This window comes from Meles meles, chromosome 14 (genome assembly GCF_922984935.1).
Source record: "Meles meles chromosome 14, mMelMel3.1 paternal haplotype, whole genome shotgun sequence".
NCBI lineage: Eukaryota > Metazoa > Chordata > Mammalia > Carnivora > Mustelidae > Meles > Meles meles.
The window spans coordinates 75215180-75235130 of NC_060079.1; the positions used below are offsets into that span (position 1 = coordinate 75215180).

At 45.9% G+C, this 19951-nt stretch overlaps 1 protein-coding gene across 1 annotated transcript in view; it reads left to right on the top strand.

Annotated features, from left to right (window-relative positions):
- Window positions 1–4434: 4434 nt before the first annotated feature.
- PCCA (propionyl-CoA carboxylase subunit alpha) overlaps window positions 4435–19951 on the top strand; it is a 405590-nt gene continuing 390073 nt past the window's right edge. The window contains exon 1 of the mRNA XM_045978130.1: window positions 4435–4562. Coding sequence (XP_045834086.1) covers window positions 4458–4562 — 105 coding nt within the window. The 5' untranslated portion in view covers window positions 4435–4457. The remainder of the gene's footprint in view (window positions 4563–19951) is intronic.

Here is a 19951-nt window from a genome sequence, read left to right on the forward strand (position 1 = left end):
TTTTTTTAAAGATTTTATTTCTTTATTTGAAAGAGAGAGAGAGAGAATGAGATTGAGCATGAGTGGGGAGGGACAGAGGGAGAGGGACAGGCAGACTCCCCACTGCTCCCCGGGAGCCTGACTGGGGGAATGGGAGCTTGATCCCGCAGGATCATGACCTGAGCCAAATGCTTCACCACCTGAGCCCCCAGCCACCTTCGCTCTCTCTTTCATCTGAGTGAGAAATTGACTCTTTGCAGCTCTTTTCATCTTTTGGGATCCAGTCAAGTTTATTCTTTTTTTTTTTTAATATTTTATTTATTTTATTTGACAGAGAGAGGTCACAAGTAGGCAGAGAGGCAGGCAGAGAGAGAGGGAGAAACAGGCTCCCCACCGAGCAGAGAGCCCGATGCGGGGCTCGATCCCAGGACCCTGAGATCATGACCTGAGCCGAAGGCAGAGGCTTAAACCACTGAGCCACCCAGGCGCCCCAGTCAAGTTTATTCTTAATCTACACATATTAAAACGAGTAAGCAAGAAAGTTTCCTAAGTAACAGTATTTACAAATGTTACTGGTTCTCTCAGTGCAGATATGAAAGGGTTGGGGGATTCTTACATACTTTGCTAAAAGGCAATAGTCATAAAGCTATTCCTAATGGTTTTCTGCGAAAGTAAAAATTGTTATGCATAGGTACCAGGGCCCCACGCACATTTGAGAATTTCCCCAAGATCTTCTGTAAGAGTTGGTTTCAGTTCTCATGTCAATAACTTGTGGCCAGGGGCACCCTGATGGCTCCGTTGGTTAAGTGGTTAAGCCTCTTGATTTCAGCTAGGGTCATGCATGATCTCAGCGTCCTGGGATCAAGTCTCATGTTGGGTTCCAAGCTCAGCAGGAGTCTGCTGGAGATTCACTGTCTCCCTCTGCCCTTACCACTTGTATTCTCTCTCAAATAAATAAATCTTAAAAATAAAAAAAAGTTGTGCCAAATTCTCTACTTCCAGTGATGGGACATAATGGCATTTGGGGTCTCTAGGAATTAGTATCAGTTCAGAGGCAGGAATTCCTGAAAACCCTGGTTATGTTTCCTTCCTTGGTGCATTCTCACATTAGTCATCGGCCATAGGCTCCTTTCAGAGGATCAGAGAAAGAGCGATTAAAATCGATTGCTCGATGCATTGGCAAGGTAGACAAGTTGGAGTTTGAGGGATAGCTGAGAAGCCCAACATATCTGGTTGCCAAACGGGAATGAGAAGGATCTTGCAGAGGGGTCAGTAAGAAGCTGTTACCCCTGGGGGCACCTATGTGGCCCGTTCTGTTAGCCATCCAACTCTTGGTTTTGACTCAGGTCACGATCTGTTTGTGTCATGATCTCAGTTTGTGAGATCGAGTCCCTCCTCAGGCTCCTTGCTCAGTGCGGAGCTGCCTGAGATTCTGTGCCTCTCCCTCTGCCCCTCCCCTTGCTCTCTCTCTCAAATAAACAGTCTTAAAAAAAAAAAAGCAGTTACCTCTGGTTAGTTATCCCTCTGGCTCTGCGGTCAAGCATCCAGGGGTGGGGCCAGGGCTGCTGGTGGTTGGCAGGGCTAGCAGGTGGGAAAAACAAACGGGATACAGGGTTGTATCTGAGGACAAACTGAGACTTTCCAGGAAACTATGTTACTTATCTTATGGTAACAGCTCTTCTGGGAGAAATAGCTACTATTCACTCCCGCCTTCAAAGTATCTTACAAGATCTTCTTTTGGTTAACTCTAACCAAGAACCACAGAGGGAAGAGGAGTTGAGGAAACATGGTTTCCAATCCAGCATACCTAGTCTGGATCTACTCTGGCTCAAAGGAGCCAAATATGTGTAGCTCCAAAGTCAGGGTTTCTTGGTAGAGGGCAAACTCACTATTTGTTGTGCCTATGACGGCTCGTGACTCCCTGATTTACAACCCAGACTTCTCTCTGCTCCATACCCACCACACAATAGTATAGCAGCTAGGTAAATGCAAGAAGATACATTGGGGGGGGCGCCTGGGTGGCTCAGTCATTAAGTCTCTGCCTTCAGTTCAGGTCATGACCCGCGGTCCTGGGATCAAGCCCTGCATTAGACTCCCTGCTGGGTGGGAAGCCTGCTTCTCCTTCTCCCACTCCCCCTGTTTGTGTTCCCTCTCTCTCTGTGTCTCTCTCGGTCAAATAAATAAATAAGATCTTTAAAAAAAGAAGATACATTGGATCAAGAGTAAGAACTAGAACTCTGGCAGCTAGAAAATGATGTAAACATACTTTCAAAATTCTGAGTAAAAGTTACGCTTCTGCCGTGATGGGGTAACTGCCTCCAGCTGGCCGTATTGAGTCACTGTCATGATGGTTAACGTGGACAAAGTACATGGAACAGCTGTTTTCAGATATTTCAGACAGGAAGTGGGGTTTGGAGATCATAAACATCACAAATGGGTGGTACAGCTCAGACAGGGTAGAACTGTCCAGCTTCAAGTGCCGCTCAGTTTTCCTTTGAAAACACTGTGCTCAAAGTACAAGGTTGTATCAATGATAGCGATAATGAGATTGTCCAAAAATTGGAAAATAACCATTTTCCCAAAGAGGTATATTGCCAATAAGAGTCATTAGCTCTCTGCTTCTTGTTTCCTATTTTGGGGTTGTCCCTGTTATTACCATTCTTCTCAGATTTCACTATGTCCGCATCGCAGTTCTGGATACTAAATTATGAGCTGGTTAAGTTACAGTTTTGGCTGCTGTAGTAAAGGCAGAAATAACAATGGTTTAAACAAGATAAAAATCTGTCGCTGAACCCTCCCTGCATTAGACATGACCCCACGGAGTCAGGGTTCTGGGATCCTCCCATCACTTGTTCTGCCATCTTCAACATGGGGCTCCTGTCTTGGCGTCCAGATGGCTGCTCCTGCACTCACCAGTATGTGTAATTTCAGGAAGGACAGTAGAGGAAAGGGAGGGCATGCCTCTACTCTTCAAGGGCACAACCCTTCCATTCCATAATCAGCCCTTAGTCACATGGCCACATCTTCTGTAAAGGAGGCTGAATGCTGCAGCCTTTGGCTCAGTGGCCTGTGTGCAGCTAAAACTTAGGAACTCTCTTAGTTAAGAAATGAGCGGAGAATAGATATGGGACAAGTAGTTTTTGCCATAAATGCCTTTCACGAAAAGAGCTTCCATATGACAAAACAGACAAGCTCTAAAGAGAACCAATCCAAAGGTTAAAATAAGAAGAAAAAAAGAAAAGTAGATTTCTTGGTAAGAAGTGATTCCAAACTTAGATACATCAGTGAGAAATCCTGTGAAACTGATACTTTTTATTTTGTCGTGAAAATTCCTACTTATATTTTACAGTTCCATTAAGTGTCACCTCTCTGATATCCCTGAATATTTTGTTTGACCTCTGGGCATTTGCCATGCTGTAACATACTCTTGGTCTCTCCCAGCTTTGTAACTCTCTCAACGTGACTCTGAAGTAGCATCAGAATAACGAGAATCAGAGCTTCTGATACTGGCTTATTTGTAGTTAAGATGACCCGATGTCTGAGATTTGCTTTAAAATACTCCAGCGAAAGATGAAAAAGGGGGAACAGATGGAACAAGATTGACAAATGGTTGATTTGTTGGAGCGTGTAATGAGGAGGGCCTGGGTGATCATAACCCAGTTTCTCTCTTTTGTGTCTTTTGTGCCTGTTTACAAATTTGTAATATAACGAAGCAAAAGGCCAGTCCTTGAAGACAGCCAGACCTGGGTTCAAACCCTAGTGTCGCCACTTACTAGCTAAATGACTTTACCTCTCTATAAACTCGGTTTTTCAAGATGGAAATACTGTGTGGGCCTTCAGGGTTCTTGTAAAGATTAAATGAGACAGAATTGGAGACATCTAGCACAAGGTCTGGCCCTTAGTAGCGGCTGGTAAAGCAACAGAAACGGACCCTGGTTTGGGCCGATTCCTCTGACCCGCAGATACTACGAGGCAAAGGTAGATCTTGAGCTCTGATCCGTGATTTCTAGACCTAGAGCGTCTTCTGTTGCCACACTCATTCAGAAACCTCGTCTTGACTTGCACTTCATGCCTTAGAAGAAAAGGAACAGAGTCTGGAACTTGGGACACTCGGTCCTGCGAGGCGGCCCCGGGGCGTGGGTGGTTACCTGCCGCGGGCGGGGGGGGGGGCGGTCTGGCCGCGGGCTGGGAGCTGGGCGGACGGCGGCACAGGACCGGCTTTAACCCTAGCAGGCGCCGACCAGCTGCCGCCCGAACCCAGGCGCCCTCCCGGCCTCGCTCACCCCGGGGCCCGCTCGAGCCCGCCCCCGCCCGCCGCGAATTTCCCCGGGTCTGCGGGTCGCCCCCCTTCCCCTCGTGCGCGGTAGGGGGCGGGGCCGCGGTCCCGGCGCGTGATTGGCCGAAGCGCTTGCGCTCCCCTTCTCCGCCCCCTTCGGCGGGGTGAGAGGTCAGCGGAGCGCCGGTCCGCAGGGGTGACAATGGCGGGGCTCTGGGTGCGGACGGCGGTGCTGGTCGCGGCCGGACGGCGGGGGCGGCGATGGCCGCAGCCGCTGATGAGGGGCGCAGCGCTGTGGACCCTGAAGGTGAGGAGGGACCGGGCGCCCCGCGGGCCTGCGCTTCGCTGGGCTCGCAGCCCGCACCGCCTGGGGGTGGCCGGTCGGTTCCCCCGGCGGCGCCGCGGCCCGGCTCGGCAGCCGTCGGCGACCCTCGTCCCTCTCCCTGCGAGGTCGCGCTGGAGCGCCCCCGAGCCGGCGCCGCCCGCCGCAGCCCTTACCCCGAGGCTGGTGGAGGGCAGAGGGGCCCATCCCGCCGGCCGGCGTGCGCCTTCGGCTCGCGCGCGCGGGGAGCGGCTGACAGCGGCCGGCCGTGGAGTCCGTGCCTTCCCGGGCGCCGGTTCTCCTGCCGTAACGGCTTCGGCGTGATCTCGAGCTTCCCGGCGTGAATTTTTAAGGGTCCTTACAGTTTCCATTTTCTCTTGCCTCTTTCCGGATTTGAAGGGACGCTGAATTGCCGCTCAAGTAGAGTTAGGGTTGTGAGTTTATCTCAGCCTTCAAATATCTGCGATGCCAGGATTGCTGCTACCTTTTACGTTTGAGAGCCTGTTTTACTTGAATTACTTCGTGGTACGCTGTGTACGCACCCTGTGAATTTATTTTTCTTTTCTCTGTGGTAGCCGGAGTTTTGTACTGCGCTAAACTCATTTGCCACTGTTCTGTATGTCCCCGGGTTTCGTGGTGGCAGCTTTGGCTCATATGTTGGAGTGTTTGTGGGTGGCCGTTAACGTTTTATCTCGAAAATGGAATCTTACTGTTTCTGAGCAAAGACTACCTTACTTTATTAATAGGGTTTATTAAGTTATTGGAGCAAATTCCTTAAAATGAAAGTCTCCCTGAAAACCACCTGTCATCTGGTTCTCTCTGCTTGTTAAACTTCCTTAAAAAAAAAAAAAAATCTAAAAATAGCCACACAATGTGATTTATTGTCACTGAACTCTAGAATTGGAAGACACCTGAGAGACGATCTGGCCCATCCAACTCTTTTTTTTTTTTTTTTTTACAGATAGAGATCACAAGTAGGCAGAGAAGCAGGCAGAGAGAGCGAGGGGGAAGCAGGCTCCCTGGATGCGGGGCTCCATCGGAGATCCCTGGAATCATGACCAGAGCCAAAGGCTGAGGCTTTAACCCACTGAGCCACCCAGGTGCCCCCCATCCAACTCTTTAAAAGAGGAGGGAACTGAGGCCCAGGTGAGCAGTGGGGGAGCTGGTGCTGGAAAAGGAAGTAAGCACCTGTATTAGCTTAGGGTCAACTTTGAAATGCCACTCTGAAGATACACAGCGTTCTTTGTGTTGCCACAAAATTTACTGTTTTTAAATGCTGTCTGTGTTCTGTAATCATTTGTTGGCCCTATCAGTAGACTCTTAGGCAATTTATGTAGGAGACAGCATAGTGTAGTGGAAAGGCATGGGATTTGGAGACATGCAGATGAAGTTTTGCGTAGTATTAGACAAGTCACTTTGCTAGGCCTCGGCTTCTTCCTTTCAGCTACTTTTTTATTCAACAAGTCTTTGTTGGATTATTTCCTGTGTTCCATTGATAGGGAACAAATATAGTTTCTGCTGTCTTAGACATTTTAGTCTATTAGGGAGAGACAAATAAGTGTAAAATGCTATTAGGGGAGAGGTCTTGGTGCTGTAAGGAAATAAAGTGGAGGGATTTGACTGAGTCAGATTTGACCGGGTCAAGATTTTGAGCTCTGTGTCATAGTTACTGTTCTGGTGCTTTACTGGAATTAATTTATTAAATCCTCACAACAGCTGTATAATCCCCATTTATAGGTGAAGAGATTGAGGCACAAAGTGTTACGTAATCTGCTCAAAACTGTGGATTTAGTAAGTGGCAGAACTAGGATTTAGAACTCTAGTACCTGTACCCTTAATCATGCTCTGCAGCTTAAGGGAAAGAAGCATTTTCTTTTGCCAGTGAAAACTGAAACAAGTTTGGAAGGGTAAAATGACCTTTTTTTTTTTAAAGAGATTTTATTTATTTATTTGACAGAGAGAGAGAGGTCACAAGTAGGCAGAGAGGCAGGTAGAGAGACAGGAGGAAGCAGGCTCCCTGCTGAGCAGAGAGCCCCATGCGGGGCTCGATCCCAGGACCCTGAGATCATGACCTGAGCTGAAGGCAGAGGCTTAACCCACTGAGCCACCCAGGCGCCCCTAAAGTGACCTTTTTTGTAGGCAAAGAGAGAAGAGAAGGGTTTTGGCATATGTAAAGGTCCTGTGGCTGGAGGGAATGACAAGGTAGAAGCACCGAGAAAAACCTGGTTGGGTGGTGGTGTGCAGAGATTAATAGGTGGTTGTAGGGAGGTAGGTATGAATCAGATCATGCTGTGCTTTGTAGATCAAACTATTTGTTTTAATCTTTGTCTTTTAGTAATGGGAAGCCATTCCTGTTGGAGGCAGGAGGGATTACACTGATGTTTTAGATTGGTGAGGGTGAGGGGAAAGGTGTTACCGTACATATTGCTATACACTTACTATACACTATTGTGTAATATGTGGGCTTTGATTTTTCTTTTCCTGCTTTCTTTCAGTGTGTCGGCAGAGACGCTGTCTTGTCTATTTCTGTGTTCTTACGAAGTTTTGGACCCAATAGGTGCGGATGTGTGGTAGTTCTGACTGGAGTAGAGTTACACTTGTGCCAAGAAGGAATTCCTCCTGGAGGTGGGAGGAATCTCCGGAGTTCACTGTCGCTTCAGGGGAAGAACTTGGAAGACCTTGAATTGCTGCTTAGCTTCTTTCTGTCCCTCCCTTTCATGAATTTGAAATGTGCTCTGCTGAGCCTGCATTTGAAGCAGAACCATATGAAAATTTTATTCCTCTCATTCCTCTTTCCTCTCCTGCAAAGCATTCGGTTGGCTAGAAGGCAGCCTGGCAACTCCAGGCCTTAGTGTAATCATTTAGCCAGTTAACAGAAGTTTGTTTGCTTTTAGGGTATATGTAGAGTTTACCTTTTAGTCTTATTTGTTTTGTGTATTAGCCTTTTAAACACGTTCTGTTTAAATACCTAGTTTTTTCTCCTGTCTGCATTTTTCACGGGCTCAGGAACCATGGTTTTATGGTGATTGCTACAGTTGATTGAACATCTATGTCCCTTACATGGTTTTTTGTTTCTTTTTTGTTTTTTTCCTTACATGGTTTTGACATGTACTATCTCTACCCATCTGACAACTAGGTAAAAAGTTGCAGTTTTACAAATGAGGAAACAAAAGTTCAGCAGTTAAGTAACTAGCTTTAGGGCACAGGTGGGGCGCAGGTGAGGTAGGATGTAAATCTTGGGTGGTGTGATTTCCAAACTTTCTTTTACAATTACAAATTCTCTCTCATTTGAGTGATGGTCTCATTATATGGTGCCTGCACAGAGCTTAAATGCTTAAGCTTTATGTTCCGTAAAATCCAAGAATTTCTTTCCTAGTCTTGAAAAAGAATGTTGACGCCTATCCGAGTGCTTTAGAATTGCCGGAGGTAAATCTTTCCAATGTGCTGATAGATTTCTTTGTTTGTTTTTAATTAATTTTTTATTTTTTATTAACATATAATGTATTATTAGCCCCAGGGGTACAGGTCTGTGAATCACCAGGTTTACACACTTCACAGCACTCATAGCACATACCCTCCCCAATGCCCATAACCCCACCACCCTCTCCCGACCCCCCCCCCACCCCCGCAACCCTCAGTTTGTTTTGTGAGATTGAGTCTCATGGTTTGTCTCCCTCCCGATCCCATCTTGTTTCATTTATTCCTTTCCTACCCGCCAACCCCCCCACATTGCCTCTCAACTTCCTCATATCAGGGGAGATCATATGATAATTGTCTTTCTCTGATTGACTTATTTCGTTCGGCATAATCCCCTCTAGTTCCATTCATGTGGTCGCAAATGGCAAGATTTCATTTCTTCTGATGGCTGCATAGTATTCCATTGTAAATATATATACCACATCTCTTTATCCATTCATCTGTGGATGGACATCTAGGCTCTTTCCATAGTTTGGCTGTTGTGGACATTGCTGCTATAAACTTTCGGGTGCACGTGCCCCTTGGGATCACTACATTTGTATCTTTAGGGTAATACCCAGTAGTGCGATTGCTGGGTCATAGGGTAGCTCTCTTTTCAACTTTTTGAGGACCCTCCATGCTGTTTTCCAGAGTGGCTGCACAAGCTTGTGCTGATAGATCTCTGACAATCACTTGGGAAGAAAAATTTTCTAAGTTTATTACAGAAACCAGTTTCTGGTATAATAAAATGCTGTGGGCATTTGTGTATCTATATATCTGCTTTTGGATTTTATTTTGTTCTTAAGATGTTCAAGGGGTGCCTGGATGGTGCAGCTGGCTAAGCCTTGAGCTCTAGTTTCAGGTGGTGATCTTGGGGTCGTGGGTTTGAGCCCCACTTTGGGCTCTGTGCTCAGTGTGGAGTTGGCTTGTGTTTTTCTCTCACTCTGTCTGTCCCTACCTCCCTCCTTCTCTCTCTCAAGTAAACAAAAAAAATCTTAAAAATAAAAAAAGAGGTTCAGAACAGAGGAATAATTGGTAAAACACTTTTCTAAATAAGGAGGAAAGATAGGGGACAGTTTGATCCAAAGAGTGAGGGAAAATGAGTTGTTCAAATGATTCCAGTCTTTTTTTAAAAGATTTTATTTTTTTTAACATAATCTCTACACCCAACATGGGACTTAACTCAGAACCCCGATATCAAGAGTTGCGAGCTCTACTGCCTGAGCCAGCTATCCACTCCTGGGTGTTGTATAATTTAAAAAAATGATTTATTTTGGGGTGCCTGGGTGGCTCAGTCATTAAGCGTCTGCTTTGACTCTGGTCATGATCCCAGGGTCCTGGGATCAAGCCCCACATCGATCTCTCTCACTCTCTGTCAAATACATAATAATAAAATATAATAAATGTATAATAATATATAATATATATTACATGTCATTTTAATATATATTTATATACAAAGCATTAAAAAGATTTTATTATATTTTATTTTTATAATAATAGATAATAAAAATAAAATATAAATCTTTATTTATTTATTTTTTTAAATATAAATCTTTAAAAAATGATTTATTTTAAATTCCTATTGACAATTAATTAATTATTAAAGATTTTACTTATTTATTTGACAGAGAGATACAGTGAGAAAGGGAACACAAGCAGGGGGTGTGGGAGAGGGAGAAACAGGCTTCCTGGTGATCAGGGAGCCTGATGGAAGGCTTGACCCCAAGACCCTGGGACCATGACCCGAGCCAAAGGCAGACGCTTAATGACGGAGCCATCCACGCACCCCGACATTTTTTTTTTATTTTTATTTTATTTATTTATTTGACAGAGAGAGAGATCACACGTAGGCAGAGAGGCAGGCAGAGAAAGAGGAAGCAGGCTCCCCGCGGAGCAGAGAGCCCGATGCGGGGCTCGATCCCAGGACCCTGAGATCATGACCCGAGCCGAAGGCAGTGGCTTAATCCACTGAGCCACGCAGGCGCCCCCCCGACATTTTTATTTTTAAAAGAAGACAGAAACTGTGATGGAGTCAGTGTTCGTAAAATGAAAATACAAGTGAATTTCAAAAATGTTGGAAGATACAGAGTTATAATTTTAGTCAGGAAAACTAATACAGCATCCGTGGGACAAAGCTGGTAGCTTAAAACAACACACACTTATTCCTTCATAGTTAGGAGGCCAGAAGTTGGAAATCAAGATGTTGGCAAGACCATGCTTCCTCTGAAGGCTCCAGTGAAGAATGCCTCTTTATCTCATTGAGCCTCCGGGGGCTCTAGCCATCGCTTAGCTTGCGGCTACATTCCTCCGGTCTCTGCCTGTGCCTTCACATGGCCTTCCCTTCCTTTTCCCTGTGTGTCTTCTCCTCCTTTCCTCCTCCTCTTCTTTTTTAAGGTTTTATTTATTTGAGAGCGAACACAAACTGCAGGGGGAGAGGCAGAGGGAAAGAGGGAGAAGCAGGCTCCCTCTTGAGCCGGGCGCCTGACATGGGGCTCCATCCCAGGACCCCGGGATCATGATCCAAGTCGAAGGCAGGGGCTTAATTAACCAACTAAGCCATGCAGGGGGTCCTTCTTTCTTTTCTCAGGACACTTGTCTTTGGATTTAGGGCCATGACAGGCTCCAGGATGATCTCATCTTGAAACCCTTAAATACATCAGCAAAGACCCTTTTCCCCAGAGAGGTCACAGTCACAAGTTCTAGGACATGGACACCATTTTGGGGGGCAACATTCAACCCGCTAGACCTGCTGTGCGCCAGGTGCTGGCTGTGCTGTGCTAGAGCAGCGAGCGGTTCTGCCCTCCCTGTGGTGGTATCCAAGCAGGGGCCACTGCCCAGGGTCACAGAAACAGGTAAGTTCAAAGAGTAGTGAGGGCTCTGACAGGAGAAAAATAGGATGATGGGATAAAGAGTTGTGGCGAGGTTGAGAGCTGGTTACCCAAAGAAAGTAGCGGAGACATTTCTGAACATGTGGCATTTGAAGGAAAACGGACCCAGCCTGCCCTGTGACAGTCTTGGGCACTGGCAGTCCGTGGCACGGCCAAAGCAGAAGCTCTGAGACGCCATTGCATTAGGTAGAGTCAAGGGATGGATGTGGCCACCGTGGTCGGAGTGGCGTGAGGGAGGGAGGAATGCGAGGAGATGAGGTGGACAGGGCACCCATGTCGGGGCATGAATGTGGAATTGACCCGAATAGTGGGAGTCATTGGAGGATTTTAAGCAGATTGGATTCACGTTGGAGAGGAGACTGCGCCTCCTCTGTGGAGACTGTCCCGGTGGGGACTGGGGAGGGCAGAGTGGCAGCCGGGAGACCAGTCAGGAGGCCACTGAGGAAATTCAAGTTAGTGACCATGGTCGGGTGGTGGCCCTGGAGTTTGTGAGACCTGCTGAGACCTGGGATGTACCTTGGGACTCGAGCCAGGAGTACTTGCTGTGGGGTTAGAAGGGAGATGTCGGCAAAGAGTGGAATCAAGGACCCTTGAAAGGAAGGCACAGAAGCTGCCACATATTGTAGGGTTCCACTTACACGAGATGTGCAGAACAGGCAGATGCGTGCAGGCAGAGGGCTGACCAGTAGGTGCCGGGGCTGGGGGGAGGAGGGATAGTGGAGACTGCTAACGACTTAAGGGGTTTCTTTGGGGGGAGGTGGATGAAAAAAGATAGCGGTGATGGTTCCACAACCTTGTGAATATACTGAGAGGCCACACTATTGCATACTTCAAAAAAGGAGTTTTACGGTATGTGAATTACAGCTCAGTTTACATTAAAAAAAAAAAAAAAGAGTGACTCTTGGTTTGACCTAAGCCCCTGGGTGTGATAGTGTGTTAGAGTTAGGGAAGGCTGCAGCTTGGGAGAGAAGATGGAGACGGTAGTTCTGTAAATGATTTGATTGGATTTACAGCGCAGTGGGGTGGTTGACCTTATTTGTTGTTTGTGCGGCGATGAGTGGTTGTGGGCAAGGAGAAGTAGTTTGAAACCATCTTCTGGGGTCGATGGATGATTCTGGGTTTGCTGCAAATGGCAAAGGAGGAGGAAGGCTGTATTCACATTGAATTACCTACCAGTCCACCTTCAACGATTCTCATTTTCACAGCTGTTTCCCGGGGCCAGACAACAATGAAGTGGGAGATTCGGGATTCAAACTCGAATCTGACTTCAGTGCTTTTATTATATTAACAAATTTGACAAAACGGATAAAGGGGAAATTTATACGGCTTGGGCACGAAAAGTAGTTTGAAACTCGTAGTAGCCACAGGAAAGAGAAAAGCAGTAGGCCAGAAGCTGTCCTTGTCTTATAGTAGTAAGGAACATTCCTTCATCGGTATGAATAAACCTTGTCTTAGCATTGACTGCATAGAATACATTATATAAGGCAACTAGCAATCCAGTAAATAACTTTAGTATTTGTTTTACAAAAAATACAACGATCTTACCTATCTCATTGGTTGCTGCTGATCTGGCCCTTTGTGAAAGCTAGAGTTGTGGAAAAAACAGTTCCGTTGAAGGTGGGTGGGATGGTTAGATTTTCTAGAAGCAGAGCCTGGAAAGGGATTTTGTGCCAGAGGGTGGTCAGCAGAAGCGTGAAGAAAGCAGCATAGTGCAGGGGGGAAAAAAAGCTAAGCAAGGAAGGGGCCCCAGTGGAGACTAGCTTTAGTCTCATTCCACAGGGGAGCTCTGGAGCAGTGGTTCTCGAAGCAGAGACTCGGTTTGCAGCAGAAGCAGCATTAGCTGGGAACTTGTGAGAAATAGGGATTTTGCAGTGGCATCCCAGGCTGGCCAGTTAGAAGCTGGGGATGGAGCCCAGCAATGTTTTCACAAGCCCTCCAGGTGATAGTGTTGCGCGGGGAAGTGTGAGGAGCCCTGCTCTAGGTTATCCCTGTCCAATAGAAACGGGACTGTGAGCTGCAAATGTAATTTAACGTTTTCTAGTACTCACATTAAAAAAGTAAAACAACAAGGTCATGATCTCAGGGTCCTGGGATCGAGCCCCACATTGGGCTCTCTGCTCAGGAGGGAGCCTGCTTCCCTCTCTCTCACTGCCTGCCTCTCTGCCTACCTGTGATCTCTGTCAAAAAAAAAAAAAAAGGGGGGGGGGGCGCCTGGGTGGCTCAGTGGTTTAGGCTGCTGCCTTCGGCTCGGGTCATGGTCTCGGGGTCCTGGGATCGAGTCCCGCATCGGGCTCTCTGCTTGGCGGGGAGCCTGCTTCCTCCTCTCTCTCTCTGCCTGCTTCTCTCCCTACTTGTGGTCTCTATCTGTCAGATAAATAAATAAAATTAAAAAAAAAAAAAAGGTAAAACAAGGGGGGGGGGGCGCCTGGGTGGCTCAGTGGGTTAAAGCCTTTGCCTTCGGGGCGCCTGGGTGACTCAGTGGGTTAAAGCCTCTGTCTTCAGCTCAGGTCATGATCTCAGGGTCCTGGGATCGAGCCCCACATCGGGCTCTCTGCTCAGCAGGCAGCCTGCTTCCCCATCTCTCTCTGCCTACTTGTGATCTCTGACTGTCAAATACATAAATAAAATCTTAAAAAAAAAAAAAAAGCCTTTGCCTTCGGCTCAGGTCATGATCTCAGGGTCCTGGGATCGAGCCCGAATCGGGCTCTCTGCTTGGCAGGGAGCCTGCTTCCTCCTCTCTCTGCCTGCTTCTCTGCCTACTTGTGATCTCCGTCTGTCAAGTAAATAAATAAAATCTTAAACAAACAAACAAAAAAAAGTAAAACAAAGGGGCGCCTGGTGTTGCAGTCGCTTCAGCATCCAGCCCTTGGTTTCGGCTCAGGTCTTGATCAGGGTCGTGAGATTGAGTGGCATGTGGGACTCCCCACTCCATGAGGCGTCTGCTTGAGATTCTCTCTTTCCCTGTCTCTCTCCCTCAAACAAGTAAGAAAATCTTAAAAAAAAAAAAAAGTAAAACAAGGTGAGATTAATATTAATGTATTTTATTTAACTCAGTATATTTAAAATGTTATTTCAACATATACGTTAAAAATATTAATGGAGGGGCACCTCGGTGGCTCAGTGGGTTAAAAGCCTTTGCCTTCAGCTCGGGTGGATTGAGCCCCGCGTCGGGCTCTCTGCTCAGCAGGGAGCCTGCTTCCCTTCCTCTCTCTCTCTGCCTGCCTCTCTGCCTACTTGTGATCTCTGTCTATCAAATAAATAAATAAAATCTTTAAAAAAAATTAATGGAGCCTTTTGCATTGTTTTGGTATTAAGCCTCCAGATCTGGTGTGTTATTTTATACTTGGAGCACATTGGAATCTGGACTGTTGCATTTCAAATGCTCAGTGGCTGCATATGGCTGGTGCTGCCGTATTGGACAGCCCGTTCTTAACTACCAGATGGCACGACTGAATTGGTCCCACCTTGAGGTGAGTGGGGATGGCCTTTTGAACCCCTTGCTAGCCAGTCATTGGCTGTGGGCTGAGAAGGGGTAGCTCCCCGGCATGATGGAGAACTCGTGTCTGGTTCAGACAGATTGGCCAGACTAGGGGGCAGGTGTGCGCGGTGCCTAGTCCACGCAGCAGCTGGGGTGCTGCCCTGCTTGCTGAAGCGGCTCCAGGTGGGCCCCCGCAGCATCTGCTACAGGTGGGGTGGGAAGAATGGCCGGGTGGGGGTGATGAAATTTCAGAGCTGGTGTGTATAGTTTCCTGGTGCTCTAACTTCGGGGAGGCAAAGCCAGAGAATCGTGAGCTTTGATCATCTCTCAGACACCGGGTATCCAGCCTCGACTTTGACAGAAGGTCATGGCAGACCGTACAAGATTGGGCTGACTGGTGAGGCTCCAAAGACTAAATAGTTAGTGTCTGTTTTGAAGAAAAAGCCATGCGTAAGTGAAAAAGCCTGACTTCAGTGTTTTTGGAGGGCGTTCCCGCGGAAGGTCGCTACTGTTAAAATGCTGTTGTAAATACTGAGCAGGTGCTCCCTAGCTCCGTGTCCTGAAACATGGAGGGGACCTTTCCTTAGAAAGTTTGAAGCTGAGGGGCGCCTGGGTGGCTCAGTGGGTTAAAGCCTCTGCCTTCGGCTCAGGTCATGATCTCAGGGTCCTGGGATCGAGCCCCGCATCGGGCTCTCTGCTCCACAGGGAAGCCTGCTTCCTCCTCTCTCTGCCGGCCTCTCTGCCTGCTTGTGATGTCTCTCTGTCAAATAAATAAAATATTAAAAAAAAAAAAAGAAAGTTTGAAGCTGAAGCACTAGCTTATGTTGAACTTTTCCTCGGTAAGATTACCTTCTGGCTTCATGCTAATCCCGTTTTGAGGCTGCCGGCTGCTTTGAAGCAGAGCGCGTCCTGATGGTGAATTAGCCTGATGGTGAATTAGCCTGTTAGCAGACTGAAGTGTTACCATCGAAACGCGACTGTGGGTGTGTTGGGAATAACAGTAGCTTTGGTTTTTGTATTAGCGTTTGTTTTTAAACTAGTGTTTACTTTTTTCTTTTTTTAAAGATAACCCTGTAAGATTTACTAGTTTGAGCTGCCACCTGAGGCCATGTTCTGAATGTGAAAATAGGCGCTGTGTTCGAAAAATATATTTATTTCCCTGTTTGCAATGACTGGTAGGCTTGTATCCAGTTTGTTGAAAAGCTGTAGCATTTCTCCCTTTTTTTGGGTAACAGTTTTTTTTTTCCTTTAAGATTTTATTTATTTGACAGACAGAGATCACAAGTAGGCAGAGAGGCAGGCAGAGAGAGGAGGGGAAGCAGGCTCCCTGCTGAGCAGAGAGCCCAACTCGGGGCTCGATCCTGGGACTCTGAGATCATGACCCGAGCTGAAGGCAGAGGCTTTAAGCCGCTGAGTCACCCAGGTGCCCCTTGGGTAACAGTTACTGTGTACTTACGGTAACGTGCAAATCAGAGTGTGGACCAGAGCTCTTGACTGTTACTGCTCCAAAGGTAACTCCCAAATGGTCTGGTACAACTTTAAGAAGGGGACAGCTGCATTACTGGGTTTAGTTATTGCTTAATATCATATTTTGTTGGTGCTTTACAGTCTGTAAAGATTTATGTGATCCTTTTAACAGCTCTGGGAAAGCCGGGAGGTGTCTTCATATTTTATTGAAAGGAAACGGGTCCAGAGAAACTGTTTGCTCAAGTGGGGCGTAACTATGAGGCAGGGGAGTTAAGAGCCGACTCGGGTCTTGTGACTTGTGATTCTGGAGGTTCTGCTGCCTTCTATTTCCATTTCTTTACTAAGTGTGGGAAATAGAGGCAATCTTTACCTTGCCGAAGGGAACCAATGGTAAGAGGTTATTGGGAAGTCATTTGTACACACTGACCTTTCTCCTTTTGGCTGTGATAGTCTTTATAGTTGGAGTTGGTTAAGGTTTTTCCCTAGGACTCCCTGTTTTAGGAAGTACCTGAAAAGAATCTGAACTGCAGGCACCTGGGTGGCTCACTCGGTTGAGTGTCAAACTCCTGATCTCAGCTCAGGTCTTGATCTTGTGTTTGCGAGTTCAAGCCTCCAGCATGGAGCCTACTTAAAATTTTTTTGCGGAGCACGTGCGTGGCTCACATGGTTAAGCCTCTGCCTTCGGCTCAGGTCATGATCCCAGGGTTCTGGGATCCTACTTCTCCCTCTCCCTCTGCTGTTCCCCCTGGTTGTGTTCTCTTACTCTGTCAAATAAATAAAATCTCAAAACAAAAAATTCTTTTTTGTGTTGGGCTTATAGCCAGTTAGTTACATGCTTAACAAAAATAATAAAATTCTGTGTAGCGGTTCAAATTAGCAGATTTCTACTAACTGTTCTCGGTATTGGAAAAAAAAAATTAGGGTCCCCTGGCTGGCTCAGTTGCTGAAGCATGCAGCTTCTAATCTTGGGGTTGTGAGTTCCACTCCCACATTGGGTATAGAGATTATAGAAATAAATAGAAAAATTTTATCTTATATCTCTACAGAATTGTCTGATTTTTGGCTTGTATTCTTTATAACTTCAGGCTTCCACGAAGGTCTGCTGGCAGTGAACAGCAACAGACAAAGGTTTTATGGGGCCCAGCTACAAACCAGTTCAGACTGGCTGTGGAAGTGGCCCAAACAGATTTCTTTTCTTATAGTTCAGCTGTTACAGTTCTGCTTGGATCTTTTCTACTTCTAGTTATTTGGCTTACCGCATGTGTTCAAGATACATATATATATACACACACATACGTATATACATATATATATATTTTTTGTACTGATGGTAAGATACAGTCTTAGATCTTCAGAATCAAGTATTTTACATAGTAATAAAAGAGTCCAAAAAACCAGCTCGATCACTTAGACACAGTGCTACAGCTCCTGTATTTTGGCCGGTGTAACTTAGAGGGGGTTTAATTTTAGGAACTGTGGCATAGACATATTTTAGTCTAGTGTTGGTTTCCTAAAGGTAAGTGTAGTATAATTGAGGCAGCTGACCCAAATACTGCTCAGAGTTTGGCCGCTTGAGATTTCTGAATGGTTCTGGGAGAGAAACTTTTTCCTTTTGGGGTAAGTTTAGGTGGTTCTTCATGGGTTCATCTCACGAAATAGAATCCTGAGGTTTTTATTCCCAGAGGTAGCCTAGAAACTTAATGCATGATTCCATATTTATTAAAATCTATGCAGTTAGCTCTATTTCCACCAAGTAGCTCTGCATGTTTGTTCCTCTCCGAGTAGTTAGCAGGGAGATCTGGGTCCCTGCGTTCTTGGCCTGCTTGTTGACTTTGGTTGGATTGATTGCATTTTCTCCCACAATCGTCAGAGTTTTGTACATGTTAGGTAATCCCTGTGGCCTGCTCTTGTTTTTGGATAGTAGTGGTTTTTGTTAGTAGGAGACCTTATAGAAGAGTCATGGAAGCTTTCCTTCTTAGAACAGAGCAGAGACGTCAGAGTGGTTGGTTCAAGTCCTAGAGTTAGGGTTAGAACTCAGATTTCTTCTCCTGTAGTTCTTTTCGTTTTTTTTTTTTTTTTTAAGACTTTATTTGGCAGAGAGAGACCCAGTGAGAGAGGGAGCACAAGCAGGGGAGCAGCAGAGGCAGAGGGAGAAGCAGGCTTCTCACGGAGCAGGCAGCCTGATGGGGTTTCGATCCTAAGGACCCTGGGATCATGACCTGATGCTCAACGATGAGCCACCCAGGCGCCCCCTCCCATAGTTCTTTGCTGGGTGTCAGACTGCCTTATTTATGTATTTATTTGAGAAAGAGAGAGTGCTCAAGAGTGCACAGAGGAAGAAGGAGAAGCAGACTCCCTACTGAACAGGGAGCCCAAGCCAGAGCTCAAACCCAGGACCCTGGGATCAAGACCTGAGCCAAAGGCAGATGCTTAACCGAGCCACCCAGGTGTCCCCAGGTGGCTCTTTGCAGGTTCCCTTCCCCAGACATGAACATCACTATTGTTCTCATTCTCTGAAGCTGATTCGAATACCTCAGGTGTCCACCTCAGGTTGTGTTTCGTCTCCGGAAGACGCACATTTGGTTTTTGCCCATTGGGTTTTTGCCGTCAGGATTCACTTACAGCCTTTATTTGTTCGGGATGAAAGACAGGTTTGATTTTTGTTGTTTGTAAAAGTATTATGTTGATCTGTTCATGCAGCAGACCGTTATGTGCCTTACAGAATTAGGGAGAATTTGTAAAAATGTAAACTATTTTGTTGTTACATTTTATAAAATGGATAGGAAGCTGGTATCTTTATTTTGTGTAAATATCCCCGTGCTGCCTTGTAGCAGTATAAATCTGAGAAATTCCCAGGGAGCTTTTGCTTTTCTTTATTCTTAAAATTTGTTTTCTTAGTTTGTTTTCTGCTTTGGCTGAGGCTGTAAACACAAGACCTGATTTTTCCGGGAAAGAAGTATTGCCTTTATCCTACTAAGTCTGATGTAGGAGTAAAGTAAATACGTCTGTTCTGCTGAAGGCAGCGGAAGACTGAATTTTTATTGGGGCACATAGAGAGTGGCGAGACTCTCCGGGTAAATTTTTGTTTCCTCCTCAAATCTTGTCTTTGCAGAGACATTGGTGTTAATGTGGGAGGTTTGTTATTTTTTTATTTTCTCAAAATAAACTCCAGAATGCTTTGAATGGATCGAAGTGCTTTGAATGGATCCAAGCCTAAATCTTGTAACCATTACAACTTAGCCTGAGGACTTTAGACAAATTAAAATTCTCTGGACTCGGGGCGCCTGGGTGGCTCAGTGGGTTAAAGCCTCTGCCTTCGGCTCAGGTCATGATCCCAGGATCCTGGGATCGAGCCCCGCATTGGGTTCTCTCTGCTCATCAAGGAGCCTGCTTCCTCCTCTCTCTCTCTCTGTCTGCCTCTCTGCCTACTTGTGATCTTGTCTGTCAAAAAAAAAAAAAAAAAAATCTCTGGATTCCCTTTACTCATTTTTTTTTTTTTAAAGATTTTATTTATTCATTTGAGAGAGAGAGACAAAGCACAAGCAGGGGGAGAGGCAGAGGGAGAAGCAAGACGCCCCACTGAGCTGGGAGCCCGATATGGGGCTTAATCCCACGTCCCTGGGATCATGACTGGAGCCCAGCGGAAGGAGCTGCTGAACTGGCTGAGCCACCCAGCCCTGTTAGCTTCACTTTTGTATTAAGATTACATTTTGTAGTTTGGGGCTTGATGCTTTACAAATTATATGAATTTTTGAGTTTATTGAAAATTGTTGCTATAAAAACATTGGCTTCTTAATTGCTTTGTCTTCTTAGAAAGTTCTAAGAGGTAGTACCAGTTGCCTTTCACTTCCCCTACCTTCTTTTCGTCTTTTTTTTTTTTTTTTTTTTTTGGATCTAGCTTTATCAGTAACTACTGGGAAAATTGTTCTCTTAAACCTTTGACTATAAATTTTATTAATGTTGGTTGTTGATGTTTTAAAGCCTTACGGTGCATTTTTTCCACAAACATTTGTAATAATGGAGTAGAGGTGAACTTGATTATTACCATTACCTTTTCACTGCACGAGAAAAAGTAAAAAATA